At 41.6% G+C, this 15409-nt stretch overlaps 1 protein-coding gene across 2 annotated transcripts in view; it reads right to left on the bottom strand.

Annotated features, from left to right (window-relative positions):
- Positions 1-8506: 8506 nt before the first annotated feature.
- NUCKS1 (nuclear casein kinase and cyclin dependent kinase substrate 1) overlaps positions 8507-15409 on the bottom strand; it is a 36383-nt gene continuing 29480 nt past the window's right edge. For both annotated transcript variants that reach the window (XM_053706610.1, XM_053706609.1), the window contains one exon: positions 8507-9009. In XM_053706610.1, the coding sequence (XP_053562585.1) occupies positions 8792-9009 (218 nt within the window). In that variant the 3' untranslated portion in view covers positions 8507-8791. The remainder of the gene's footprint in view (positions 9010-15409) is intronic.

Genomic DNA, 15409 nt, shown 5'->3' with positions numbered 1-15409 from the left:
CCAGCTTGTGTAAAGGGTCTTTTCATATGCAAAAGAAGGGGGGGGGAAGAGTGTCTTATTTCCCACTTGCAGTGGGCTTTACAACTACCTTTTCAACAAAACTAAAAGCAAGTTTTTAAAGTTTTATACCGGTATCTGTGCATCTTATTCTTTATCCCCTTAAGGACCAGCGACGTACCCTGTATGTCGCTGGCCTTTTTTGGGACTTGATTGTTTTACAGCGCGGTCTTGCCACCAGCGTTGAGACTGCTCTATTCCACAAAGCCTGCTGGAGGGAGGGCATTAATAGCGTGTTCTTACTAGACTTGTGCTATTATGTCCTGAAAAAACCCTTAAAGACCAGTGACATACAGGGTACATTGTGGTCATTAAGGGGTTAAAGTAGTGTCTATTACATGCAGTTATATAAAAATGTGTATACTGTTCCTTTAAGCTCTGGCTGGGGTGTTCTTTGCCGCCTCCTCTTGGTAGCCAGGCGGTGAATTTCCCAACAGTCATGAATGTAATCGTGGACTCTCCATGCCTTTTGTAAAGAAAAAACATTATTTATGCTTACCTGATAAATTTATTTCTCTTGTAGTGTATCCAGTCCACGGATCATCCATTACTTGTGGGATATTCTCCTTCCCAACAGGAAGTTGCAAGAGGATCACCCACAGCAGAGCTGCTATATAGCTCCTCCCCTCACTGACATATCCAGTCATTCGACCGAAACAAGCCGTAGGGTGCAGTGGCGACTGTAGTTTCATTAAAATTGAGACCTGCCTTAAAAGGACAGGGCGGGCCGTGGACTGGATACACTACAAGAGTAATAAATTTATCAGGTAAGCATAAATTATGTTTTCTCTTGTTAAGTGTATCCAGTCCACGGATCATCCATTACTTGTGGGATACCAATACCAAAGCTAAAGTACACGGATGATGGGAGGGACAAGGCAGGAACTTAAACAGAAGGAGCCACTGCCTGTAGAACCTGTCTCCCAAAAACAGCCTCAGAAGAAGCAAAAGTATCAAATTTGGAAAAAGTATGAAGCGAAGACCAAGTCGCATCCTTGCAAATCTGTTCAACAGAAGCCTCATTTTTAAAGGCCCAGGTGTAAGCCACAGCTCTAGTGGAATGAGCTGTAATCCTTTCAGGGGGCTGCTGTCCAGCAGTCTCATAGGCTAAACGGATTATACTCCGAAGCCAAAAAGAAAGAGAGGTTGCAGAGGCCTTTTGACCTCTCCTCTGTCCAGAGTAAACAACAAACAGGCTAGATGTTTGACGAAAATCTTTAGTCGCTTGCAAGTAAAACTTCAAGGCACGGACTACGTCTAAATTATGCAAAAGACGTTCCTTCTTTGAAGAAGGATTAGGACATGATGGAACAACAATCTCTTGATTGATATTCTTGTTAGAAACCACCTTGGGTAAAAACCCAGGTTTTGTACGTAGAACTACTTTATCTGAATGAAAGATCAGACAAGGAGAATCACAATGTAAGGCAGATAACTCAGAGACTCTTTGAGCCGAGGAAATAGCCATCAGAAAAAGAACTTTCCATGATAGAAGTTTGATATCAATAGAATGAAGGGGTTCAAACGGAACCCCTTTAAGAACCAAGTTTAAGCTCCATGGAGGAGCAACAGGTTTAAACACAGGCTTAATTCTAACTAAAGCCTGACAAAATGCCTGAACGTCTGGAACTTCTGCCAGACGCTTGTGTAAAAGAATAGACAGAGCAGAAATCTGTCCTTTCAAAGAACTAGCTGATAATCCTTTGTCCAAACCCTCTTGGAGGAAGGACAATATCCTAGGAATCCTAACCCTACTCCATGAGTAAGTCTTGGATTCACACCAATGAAGATATTTACGCCATATCTTGTGGTAGATTTTCCTGGTGACAGGCTTTCTTGCCTGTATTAAGGTATTAATGACTGACTCGGAGAAGCCACGCTTTGATAGGATCAAGTGTTCAATCTCCATGCAGTCAGTCTCAGAGAAAGTAGATTTGTATGATTGAAAGGACCTTGTATGAGGTCTTGTCTCAGAGGCAGAGTCCATGGTGGAAAGGATGACATGTCCACTAGTTCTGCATACCAGGTCCTGCGTGGCCACGCAGGCGCTATCAGAATCACAGATGCCCTCTCCTGTCTGATTTTGGCAATCAGACGAGGGAGCAGAGGAAACGGTGGAAACACATAAGCCAGGTTGAAGAACCAAGGAGCTGCTAGAGCATCTATCAGCGTCACTTCTGGGTCCCTGGACCCGTAACAAGGAAGCTTGGCGTTCTGGCGAGACGCCATGAGATCCAGTTCTGGTTTGCCCCAACGATGAACAAATAGAGCAAACACCTCCAGATGGAGTTCCCACTCCCCCGGATGAAAAGTCTGACGACTTAGAAAATCCGCCTCCCAGTTCTCTACACCTGGGATATGGATAGCTGATAGGTGGCAAGAGTGAGACTCTGCCCAGCGAATTATCTTGGAGACGTCTAACATCGCTAGGGAACTCCTAGTTCCCCCTTGATGGTTGATGTAAGCCACAGTCGTGATGTTGTCCGACTGAAATCTGATGAACCCCAGGGTTGCTAACTGAGGCCAAGCTAGAAGAGCATTGAATATTGCTCTTAACTCCAGAATATTTATTGGGAGGAGTTTCTCCTCCTGAGTCCACAATCCCTGAGCCTTCAGGGAGTTTCAAACTGCACCCCAACCTAGAAGGCTGGCATCTGTTGTTACAATCGTCCAATCTGGTCTGCGAAAGATCATACCCTTGGACAGGCGGACCCGAGATAACCACCAGAGAAGAGAATCTCTGGTTTCCTGATCCAGATTTAGTAGAGGGGACAAATCTGTGTAATCCCCATTCCACTGACTGAGCATGCATAATTGCAGCGGTCTGAGATGCAGGCGCGCAAATGGCACTATGTCCATTGCCGCTACCATTAAGCCGATTACCTCCATGCACTGAGCCACCGTAGGGCGCGGAGTGGAGTGAAGAACACGGCAAGCATTTAGAAGTTTTGATAACCTGGACTCAGTCAGGTAAATTTTCATTTCTACAGAATCTATAAGAGTCCCTAGGAAGGAAACCCTTGTGAGAGGAGATAGAGAACTTTTCTTCGTTCACTTTCCACCCATGCGACCTCAGAAATGCCAGAACTCTCTCTGTATGAGACTTGGCAATTTGAAAGCTTGACGCCTGTATCAGGATGTCGTCTAGATAAGGAGCCACCGCTATGCCTCGGTCTTAGAGCCGCCAGAAGAGAGCCCAGAACCTTTGTGAAAATTCTTGGGGCTGTAGCCAACCCGAAGGGAAGAGCTACAAATTGGGAATGCCTGTCTAGAAAGGCAAATCTCAGGAACCGATGATTCTTGTGAATCGGAATGTGAAGGTAGGCATCCTTTAAGTCCACTGTGGTCATGTACTGACCCTCTTGAATCATGGGTAAGATGGTTCGAATAGTTTCCATCTTGAATGATGGAACTCTGAGGAATTTGTTTAAGCTCTTTAGATCCAAAATTGGTCTGAAGGTTCCCTCTTTTTTTGGGAACCACAAACAGATTTGAATAAAAACCGTGTCCTTGTTCCGTCGGCAGAACTGGATGGATCACTCCCATTACTAGGAGGTCTTGCACGCAGCGTAGGAATGCCTCTTTCTTTATCTGGTTTGCAGATATTCTTGAAAGGTGAAATCTCCCTTGTGGAGGAGAAGCTTTCAAGTCCAGAAGATATCCCTGAGATATGATCTGAAGTGCCCAGGGATCCTGAACATCTCTTGCCCACGCCTGGGCGAAGAGAGAAAGTCTGCCCCCCACTAGATCCGTTGCCGGATAGGGGGCTGTTCCTTCATGCTGTCTTGGAGGCAGCAGCAGGCTTTCTAGCCTGTTTGCCCTTGTTCCAGGACTGGTTAGATTTCCAGGCCTGCTTGGATTGAGCAAAAGTTCCCTCTTGTTTTGAAGCAGAGGAAGTTGATGCTGCACCTGCCTTGAAATTTTGAAAGGCACGAAAATTAGACTGTTTGGCCCTTGATTTGGCCCTGTCCTGAGGAAGGGTATGACCCTTACTTCCAGTAATGTCAGCAATAATTTCTTTCAAACCAGGCCCGAATAAGGTCTGTCCCTTGAAAAGAATGTTGAGCAATTTAGACTTAAGTCACATCAGCTGACCAGGATAAGCCATAGCGTCCTACACACCTGGATGGCGAATCCGGAATTCTTAGCCGTTAGTTTAGTCAAATGAACAATGGCATCAGAAACAAATGAGTTAGCTAGCTTAAGTGTTCTAAGCTTGTCAATGATTTCAGTCAATGGAGCTGTATGGATGGCCTCAAACCAGAATGCCGCCGCAGAAGTGACAGGCGCAATGCATGCAAGGGGCTGTAAAATAAACCTTGTTGAATAAACATTTTCTTAAGGTAACCCTCTAATTTTTTATACATTGGATCTGAAAAAGCACAACTGTCCTCAACCGGGATAGTGGTACGCTTTGCTAAAATAGAAACGGCTCCCTGCACCTAAGGGACTGTCTGCCATAAGTCCTGTGTAGTGGCGTCTATGGGAAACATTTTTCTAAATATAGGAGGGGGGGGGGCACACCGGGTCTAACCCACTCCTTACTAATAATTTCTGTAAACCTTTTAGGTATTGTAAAAACATCAGTACACACCGGCACTGCATAGTATTTATCCAGTCTACACAATTTCTCTGGCACTGCAATTGTGTCAGTCATTCAGAGCAGCTAACACCTCCCCAAGCAATACACGGAGGTTCTCAAGCTTAAATTTAAAATTAGAAATCTCTGAATCAGGTTTCCCCGAGTCAGAGATGTCACCCACAGACTGAAGCTCTCCGTCCTCAGGTTCTGCATATTGTGACGCAGTATCAGACATGGCCCTTACAGCATCTACGCGCTCTGTATCTCGTCTAACCCCAGAGCTATCGCGCTTGCCTCTTAATTCAGGCAATCTGGCTAATACCGCTGACAGGGTATTATCCATGATCGCAGCCATGTCATGCAAAGTAATCACTATGGGCGTCACTGATGTACTTGGCGCCATATTAGCGTGCGTCCCTTGAGCGGGAGGCAAAGGGTCTGACACGTGGGGAGAGTTAGTCGGCATAACTTCCCCCTCGACAGAACCCTCTGGTGACAATTCTTTCAAAGATAAAGACTGATCTTTACTGTTTAAGGTGAAATCAATACATTTAGTACACATTCTCCTATGGGGCTCCACCGTGGCTTTTAAACATAATGAACAAGTAGTTTCCTCTGTGTCAGACATGTTTGTACAGACTAGCAATGAGACTAGCAAGCTTGGAAAACACTTTAAACCAAGTTAACAAGCAATATAAAAAAACGTTACTGTGCCTTTAAGAAAAACAAATTGTCAAAATTTGAAATAAGTGAAAAAAGGCAGTTACACTAACGAAATTTTTACAGTGTATGTAACAAGTTAGCAGAGCATTGCACCCACTTGCAAATGGATGATTAACCCCTTAATACCAAAACGGAATTATAAATGAAAAAAAAAAAAGTTTTTAAAACTAGTCACAACTGCCACAGATCTACTGTGGTTGTTACCCTCCTCAAACACGACTTTTGAAGCCTTTTGAGCCCTTCAGAGATGTCCTGTATCATGCAGAGGGAAGCTGGATGTCTGTCAGTAATTTTAGCTGCGCAGAAAAGAGCTAAAATAGGCCCCTCCCACTCATATTACAACAGTGGAAAGCCTCAGGAAACTGTTTCTAGGCAAAAATCAAGCCAGCCATGTGGAAAAAACTAGGCCCCAATAAGTTTTATCACCAAGCATATATAAAAAAAGAACATGCCAGCAAACGCTTTATATTGCACTTTTATAAGAGTATGCATCTCTGGTAATAAGCCTGATACCAGTCGCTATTCAATCACTGTATTTAGGCTTAACTTACATTAATCCGGTATCAGCAGCATCTTTCTAGCAAATTCCATCCCTAGAAATATGTTAACTGCACATACCTTATTGCAGGATAACCTGCACGCCATTCCCCCTCTGAAATTACCTCACTCCTCAGAATATGTGAGAACGGCAGTGGCTCTTAGTTACTTCTGCTAAGATCATAGAAACCGCAGGCAGATTCTTCTTCTAATGCTGCCTGGTACCATTTAAAAATAAACTTTTGATTGAAGTTAAAAAACTAACTATAATACACCACTCTCCTCTTACTACCTCCATCTTTGTTGAGAGTTGCAAGAGAATGACTGGCTATGGCAGTGAGGGGAGGTGCTATATAGCAGCTCTGCTGTGGGTGATCCTCTTGCAACTTCCTGTTGGGAAGGAGAATATCCCACAAGTAATGGATGATCCGTGGACTGGATACACAAGAGAAAGCTGTATTTCTCAAATTTTTTAAACCATTTTTACCAGCATCCTTCAATAACATTTAACTTTGTTGACTACCAGTGCTTTGTATTTATTGCAGGTCAAGGTAATTTTTTTTTTTACCGAACTAGCCAGAAGATAAATACATCCGATATGATTCATTGGTAACTATAATAGGCCACCTCGGCTCTCATACTAATGGATATGGAATATACTTTTAATTGTAGTGTAGCATATCTAATTTAATTTTAGAATACAAACTTAAGAAGCAGAAGATTAGCAATGAGTATCTTTCAGTCAAATAACGATGTTCAATAGTGTTAATGTATAACAGTGCTGATGCCAATTGTGTATATACTAGGATAGTGCTAATTAAGTTTTAACCAATCAACTTGAACTAAAGAGTTTTTAAGGTAACCAGGTTGTACAATAGGCTATGATTACGGGTAATAACCGAAACACGTAAGCCAGTGTGCTACGCTATCCAGTATCCCAAGAGAATTGACTGCTGTATATATGGGGTTTTTTTTTAAATAAAGGCGAATAAAGGCTATGTTTTATATTATACTAAAGGAGCGTGTTACTCTGTTTGATTTACTAGCCAGAAGATAGCCATTCCTTTCTTGTGGCACCTTAAAAGGAAACTAAACCCAATTTTTTTTCTTTCGTGATTCAGATAGAGCATAACATTTTAAAGGGACACTCTAGTCAAAATTAAACTTTAATGATTCAGTTAGAGCAGCAATTTTAAACAACTTTCCAATTTACTTCCAATAACAAAATGTGCACAGTCTTTTTATATTTACACTTTGAGTAAAAAAAACTCCTGAGCATGTGCAAGAATTCACAGCATATACGTATATGCATTTGTGATTGGCTGATGGCTGTCACATGATACAGGGGGAGTGGAAATAGACATACCTTTGCAATTTAACAAAAATCTACTTCTCATTTGAAGTTCAGACTAAGTGCTATTGCATTGTCTACTTATCATGCATTTGTTGATTATGCAAATCTACTGTATCGACTGGTCCTTTAAGCAACTTTCTAATTTACTCTTATTATCAATTTCTTTGGTCTCTTGCTATCTTTATTTTAAAAGCAGGAATGTAAATCTTAGCAGCCAGCCCATTTTAGGTTCAGCACCATGGATTACATTTACCCACCAATAAACAAGCATAACACAGGTTCTCAACCAAAAATGGGCCGGCTCCTATGCTTCACATTCCTGCTTTTTATATAAAGATAGCAAGAGAACAAAGAAAAATTAATAGGAGTAAATTAGAAAGTTGCTTAAAATTGCATGCTCTATCAATCATAAAAGAAAAAATTTGAGTTTAGTGTCCCTTTTATCCAAGGCTGTTTAAATAAACATAAGGACTATATTCAAATAGTAACACACACTTTCTGGCTAGAACAGTTGGAAATTTTGAGTTCATAGAGGGGGAAAAGGGCCCATAAAAAAAAAAAGAAACCTTATTAAAAACACTTTCATGGGCTAGGTAAATAATCACACCAAACTACAGCTTACAGCCAATACAATTACACTGCACATTGGTTGAAATACAAGATACATTTAATTACAACAAAAAAAAAAAACACACAAAAAAAAAAAAACAAACAAAAATTATTTTTTTTATAACAGTTAACTTCCAATCTATGATGAATTCCGGGAAAAAAAAATATTTTTGTTCATAACATGAATTAAGATTATCCAAGTTTTATATACATTTCTTTACCAATACCTATCTCTCACTGCAAAAGTATAAAGCAAAGCAATCATATCCATGTATGTAATGTGTATAAAATGTCACTGAACCCTTGTAACTTGACGTGGCTGGCACCAGGACTGAACTGTAGCAGTGCAAGCTACAGGACAGAAAAGATATTAAACTGTATAAAAGCATAGTGTGATTTTAACATGAACTAAAAAGTAGCATCTCATTCAGTGTAAAGAATTCATCTAATAAGCATCTTTAAAAATCTGCAAAATATTGCTTTAAAGAAAAAAAAACAAAAAAAACGACATTAGGGGATGTATGCTAAAATTTTAGTGCTAATGAATAGCAGAGGGTTTTCAAATTTCTTTATCAAAATCCTTCACACTAAAAGTACACCCCCCAAAACATCCCAAATATTTAAAATCACTTCGAAATAGAAAATGTATTAAAAATGTGCATGGCTTTATTTCACACAAGTGATGGGAGCAACTGACCATGATGGCAAGAAAAAAAAAAAAAGATAATTGCACCGTTTACTGGGGGGGAAAATAAAGTAATCAACTTTAAAACAGAAGATAGACAGAATCAGAGGCCCTTATGTCAAGCGTTTGCCTAATTCATTCTGACTTCATTTTTTTTCCACTGGTTTTGTTTTTTATTAATAAAATCTCCCCAACAATCACCCACACACCCATATCCCCCCACCCTACCCCAAAAGACAAGAGGCTAGTCCTCTGTGGACTGAACTTCTTCTTCAGAGCCTTCTTCCCCAGATTTTTCATGTTGGGGACTATCAGCCTTTTTCTCTGGTGGAGGAGTCTCTGGCTCATCATCCTCCTCCTCTTCTTCCTCCTCCTCTGCTTTTGGAGACGGAGATTTCTCCTTTGGTGGTTTTGAGGCTGTTGGGCGGCTTTTTCCTTTGGCCTTCACGGGACTAGGTGTTACTAGAAATTATTACAACATAAAATGTTAATATGCATATTGCGTGTTAGATTTTTATTTTACTTAATCTCAAACATCTTCCTGCTATGCTGAGTAGAAAATTGTATTTCACTAGCAAAATTAAATATGCAAAAACTAGGCCTGCACAATTTAAATAAGTTTTTTTTTTTTTTAAAAGCTCTCTACCATACTATGTTTTCGCTCAGACAGATTTACGTTCCTCTGTCTACTGTGAGTTTTCTGCTGAAAAACAGCTGGATAGGGGAGGTTTTTCAAATCCTACAAACCTCCAAAACCCCTCATATGAAAGATAATCCCTTGCTCTTTCAAATGGTGGTGGTAAATAAAAGTTTGTTAGGAGCTTGTTAGGAGTGATAACTGAATACTGTGCAAGAAAAAGAAAATGTATTTTTTTTTTACACGATGAGTCCATGAATCATCTAATTACTATTGGGAATACCTCTCCTGCCCTGCAGGAGGCGGCAAAGAGCCCCACAGCAAAGCTGTTAAAGGGACACTGTACCCAAAAATTCTCTTTTGTAATTCAGAAAGAGCATGCAATTTTAAGCAACTTTCTAATTTACTCCTATTATCAATTTCTTCGTTCTCTTGCTATCATTATTTGAAAAAGAAAGCATCTAAGCTTTTTTTTTTGGTTTCAGTACTCTGGACAGCACTTTTTTATTGGTGGATGAATTTATCCACCAATCAGCAAGGACAACCCAGGTTGTTCACCAAAAATGGGCCGGCATCTAAACTTACATTCTTGCATTTCAAATAAAGATACCAAGAGAAAGAAAATTTGATAATAGGAGTAAATTAGAAAGTTGCTTAAAATTTCATGCTCAATCGGAATCACGAAAGAATTTTTTTGGGTACAGTGTCCCTTTAAATATCACCCTCCCAACCCAGTCATTCAACCAAAGTAGAGAAAGGAAGTAACAAGGTGCAGAGGTGTCTGAAATTTATAATAACCAACAACCTGTCTACGCAAAAACAGGGCGGGCCGTGGACTTGTGAAAAAAAGAAATAAATTTATCAGATAAGCATAAATTATTTTCTTTTAAAATGACACGAGTACACGGATCATCTAATTACTACTGGGAATCAATACCCAAGCTAGAGTACACAGATGATACGGGAGGGACAAAACGGGGAACCTAAACTGAAGGCACCACTGCTTGAAGAACCTCTCCCAAAAGCGGCCTCAGAGGCAAAAGTGTCAAATTTATAGAACTTTGAAAAAATGTGGAGGACCAAGTAGCAGCCTTGCAAATCTGTTCCACAGAAGCTTCATTCTTGAATGCCCATGAGGAAGCAACAGTCCTCATAAAATGAGCCGTAACTCTCTGGAGGCTGCTGTCCAGCAGTCTAATATGCAAAACGTATGATACTCTTCAGCCAAAAAGAAAGTAGCAGCCTTAGCTTTCTGTCCCTTACGTTTTCCTGAGAAAACCACAAAGCAGAAGACTGACGAAATTCCTTAGTCGCCTGCAGTTAAAACTTTAAGGCACGAACCACGTCCAAATTGTGCAGAAGCCTTTCCTTCTGAGAGGTAGGATTAGGACACAATGAAGAAACAACAATCTCCTGATTAATGTTCCGATCAGAAACAACTTTAGGAAGAAAACCTAATTTAGTACGTAAAACTACCTTATCTGAATGGAAAATAAAGGTAAAGGAACTCATATTGCAATGCTGAGAGCTCCGACATTCTGCGAGCATAAGAAATAGCAAGAAATACAACTTTCCAAGATAACTTAATATCTAAGGAATGCATAGGCTCAAACGGAGCCCCTTGAACTTTGAGAACTAAATTAAGACTCCAAGGAGGAGTAACTGGTTTGAACACAGGCCTGATCCTGACAGAACGATTGAACATCTGCCAGACGTTTGTGTAACAAGACAGATAAAGCCGAGATCTGACCCTTTAGGGAACTCGTTGATAAACCCTTCTCCCAACCCTCTTGGAGAAAAGACAAAATTCTAGGAATCCTAACCCTACTCCATGAGTAGCCCTTGGATTCACACCAATAAAGATATTTACGCCAAATTTTATGGTAAATCTTTCTAGTCACAGGCTTCCAAGCCTGAATCATGGTCTCTTTAACCGATTCAGAAAACCCTGCTTGGATAAAATTAAGTGTTCAATCTCCAAGCAGTCAGCTTCAGAGAAATTAGATTTGGGTGAAGGAATAGTCCTTGAATCAGAAGGTCCTTCCTCAACAGAAGTCTCCAAGGGGGCAGAGATGACATTTCCACCAGATCTGCATACCAAATCCTGCGAGGCCCAGCCGGAGCAATAAGAATCACTGACGCCCTCTCCTGTTTGATTCAAGCAATGACCCGAGGAAGAAGCGCAAACTGAGGAAATAGGTATGCAAGGCTGAAGGACCAAGGAAACGCCAGAGCATCTATCAGTTCCGCCTGGAGATCCCTGGAACCTCGACTCGTATCTTGGGAGCTTGGCATTCTGACGAGATGCCATGAGAGCCAACTCCGGCTGACCCCATTTGAGAATCAGGTTGGAGAACACTTCCGGATGGAGTTCCCACTCTCCCGGATGAAAAGTCTGCCTGCTCAGAAAGTCCGCTTCCCAGTTGTCCACCACTGGGATGTGGTTCGCCGACAGATAGCAAGAATGGGCCTCCGCCCACCGAATTATCTTTGTTACCTCGGCCATCGCTAAGGAACTCCTCGTTCCTCCCTGATGATTGATGTAAGCCACTGAAGTTGTGTTGTCCGATTGGAATCTGATAAACTGGGCCGAGGCTAACTGAGGCCAGGCCAGAAGAGCATTGAAGATCGCTCTTAGTTCCAGAATGTTAAAAGGAAGAACTGTCTCCACCTGAGTCCACAATCCCTGAGCTTTTAGGGAACCCAAGACAGCTCCCCACCCTAGAAGGCTGGCGTCTGTTGTCACAATCACCCAGGACGGTCTGCGAAAACAGGTTCCCTGGGATAGATGATCCAGAGACAACCACCATTGAAATGAGTCCCTCGTCTCCTGTTCCAGGGTTATTCGAGGAGACAAGTCTGCATAATCTCCATTCCACTGTCTGAGCATGTTTAACTGCAGAGGTCTATGGTGGAACCGAGCAAACGGAATGATGTCCATTGCCGCCACCATCAGTCCGATTACTTCCATGCACTGAGCCACTGACAGCCGAGGAGTGGACTGAAGGACTTGGCAGGTATAGAGAATCTTAGATTTTCTGACCGTCAGAAAAATCCTCAGATATAAAATCGATTAGAGTTTCAAGAAAGTTACCCTTGTATTCAGGATTAAGAAACTCTTTTCCAGATTTACCTTCCACCCGTGAGCTCTCAGGAAGGATAGCACCACGTCGGGTATGAGACTTTGCTTGTTGAAAAGATGGTGCCTGGATTAGAATATCGTCCAGATAAGGCGCCACCGCAATGCCTCTAGGCCTTAGAACTGCCAGTAGACACTCCATAACCTTTGTGAAAATTCTGGGGGCCGTGGCCAGCCTGAAAGGAAGCGCCACGAGCTGTGTTTGTCTAGAAAAGTCTATCCACAGAGACCACCACAAGTTCCTGAGGTTTGAACATGTAGATAATAATCCTTTAAATACACTGTCATAAATTGACCCTCCTGGATCAATGGAAAAATGGTACGAATAGTTTCCATCTTGAATGACTGAACTCTTGAGAAATTTGTTTAGACTCGAGGTCTAAGATAGGTCTGAAGGTTCCCTCATTTTTGGGAACCACAAACAGATTTGAATAAAAACCCTGTCCCTGTTCTGGAACGGGAACAATCACTCCTAGGGAGGAGAGGTCTCAAACAATGTAAGAACACCTCTTTATCTGGTCTGCAGATAATCTTGAAAGAAACCTTCCTCTGGGAGGAAAATTTTTGAACTCCAGTTTGTATCCCAGACACTTTCTACTGCCCAGGAATCCTGAATGTCCCGAACCCAAGCCTGAACGAAGGAGGAAAGTCTGCTCCCTACCAGATTTGGTCCCGGATCGGGGGCATGCCCTGCATGCTGTTTTGGATTCAACAGCAGGCTTCTTGGATTGTTTACCCTTGTTCCAAGACTGGTTGGGTCTCCAAGTAGGTTTAGATTGTTCCGGTTTAGAGGAGGAAGAGAAAGAATTTCCCTTGAAATTTCGAAAGGAACGAAAATTACTTTGTCGTCCTTTTTGCTTGTTTCTCTTATCCTGAGGAAGGAGATGACCCTTACCTCCTGTGATAACAGAAATAATTTCTGTCAGGCAAAGTCCAAACAAGGTCTTCCCCTTATAAGGAATCGCTAGAAGCTTAGACTTGGATGACACGTCCGCAGACCAAGGTTTTAACCATAAAGCTCTGCGGGCTAGGATAGAGAACCCCAAACTTTTAGCTGCCAATTTAGTAATTTGCAGAGAAGTGTCCGTAATAAAAGCATTAGCTAACTTCAGAGCTTTAATCCTATCTTGGATCTCCTCTAAGGAAGTCTCAGTCCTGAGAGACTCAGGAGCATCAAACCAATAAGCTGCCACACTAGTGACGGTAGCAATGCACGCAGCTGGCTGCAATAGCAGACCCTGGTGAACAAATCTTTTTAAGTAGACCCTTCTTGTCCATGGGATCTTTAAAAGCACTACTACCCTCAATGGGAATAGTAGTTCGCTTGGCTATGGTGGAAATAGCCCCTTCCACCTTAGGAACCGTTTGCCAAGCCTCAGCTATAGGAAACATCCTTTTGAAAATAGGAGAGGGAGAGAAGGAAATACCTGGTCTCTCCCATTCCTTAGAAACAATCTCTGAAGCTCGCTTTGGCACTGGAAAAACGTCAGAGTAAGAAGGAACTTCGAAATATCTGTCCAATTTACTCAACTTCGCAGGAACGACCACTACTGTGGAATCACAGTTATCTAAAGTAACCAAAACCTCCCTTAGCAACAGGCTGAGGTGTTCTAGTTTAAACCTGAAAGATACAACCTTTGAATCAAAGGCAATGAACTTTCTGAGTCTGAAATCTCGCCTTCCGATGGAACCTCATTACCCTCTATCTCAGTTCCCTGGGAGGGTACATCAGAGATTGCCACCATTGCATCAGAAACCTCACTAACTGCATGGTTGTCTTTCCTCTTACGTTTGCCTTGTAGCATAGGAAAAGCAGACAACTCATCAGAAATTGTGGAAGACATAAGCGCAGCTATGTCTTAAGGTAACTCCAGTATGCACTAGAGCAGAAGTATAGGGCACTGCTTGTGCGGGCGTTAAAGTTTGGGACTCTTGAGGAGAAAGCTGCAGCATACTCTGAATTTCGTCAGACTCCTGAGAAGCATACGCTTTTGAAAAATTTTGCTCATGAAAAAAATCTTTTCCCTATAACTTAAAGCCCTCTTGATTACATGAGGGACAGTAAGGGATTGGTGGTTCCACATTGGCATCCAAACACATGGAGCAAGTAACATTTTGCATGGCTTCTATGTCCATACTGAAGCACAATAAAATGATAATGTAATAAAACTTTACTTTGACACAAAAAACATTTTTTTTTTTACAATAAAATGCTACTGTCTTTAAAATTTTAAAATAAACTTTTTTACTTGCAGGAAGAAAAATGTGTCTCCAAAATAAAAATTGTTAATTAAATTACTGTAACAAAAAAAAAATATTGGATTATCTAAATCGTTACTGTGTCTTTAAATTTTAAAAGGGAACTATTTTACTGCAATTAATAAAAGAATGTATCCTCAGATAAAATAAAGAAAATTCAGACCCCCTTACACCTCAGCAGCTTTGCTGAGGCGCCAACCAGCTCACTGCTATACTTGGAGCAAGCGTTTTTAGTGCTATAGAGCCCTTATCATATGGATCGCTTTAATTATGCAAAAACCATGTGGTTCAAGTGCGACACTGTTCCGACGTCCATGACACCAGACAAGGCTAAATACTGCGCAGCTTAGAGGAAGCGCAAAAAACGATAGCCCCGCCCATCATGGGCGTTCCAAAACACAACCCGACCGGCTTCACAAGAAAAATAACCCGTTAGGGAAAATAACCATCATCAATAAAGATAGCTTAGCCCCCAGCCCCAGAGCCTGTACTCATGCTGTCCAAACCCTCCATATACAGAGAGCATGATGTCCCAACAAAGAGCCCCAATGTTTGAGCCTTAAATGTTAAGGTAAATAAGTGCCCACTTTCCAGAGTCTTGTATCCTCCCAGAATAAAAAAAAGTCAGCACTTACCTAAATTCTGTACGACAGCAGGACAGTCCAGCAGGTTTAAGAGGTCCTCTCCCTCCCATAGCCCTGTGGAAAATGATAAAGCCTGAGTTAAGTTTACTTAGGCCATCAGGAATAGGGCAGCATAAATGTATGGGAGGCACAGTGAGAATTATATCCCACAAGTTCCCATTGATCTAAAGCCACCAAAAGCTC

This window comes from Bombina bombina, chromosome 3 (assembly GCF_027579735.1).
Source record: "Bombina bombina isolate aBomBom1 chromosome 3, aBomBom1.pri, whole genome shotgun sequence".
NCBI lineage: Eukaryota > Metazoa > Chordata > Amphibia > Anura > Bombinatoridae > Bombina > Bombina bombina.
The sequence above is the reverse complement of the archived record's forward strand: the minus strand, read 5'-3'. Positions and strand labels throughout refer to the sequence as shown.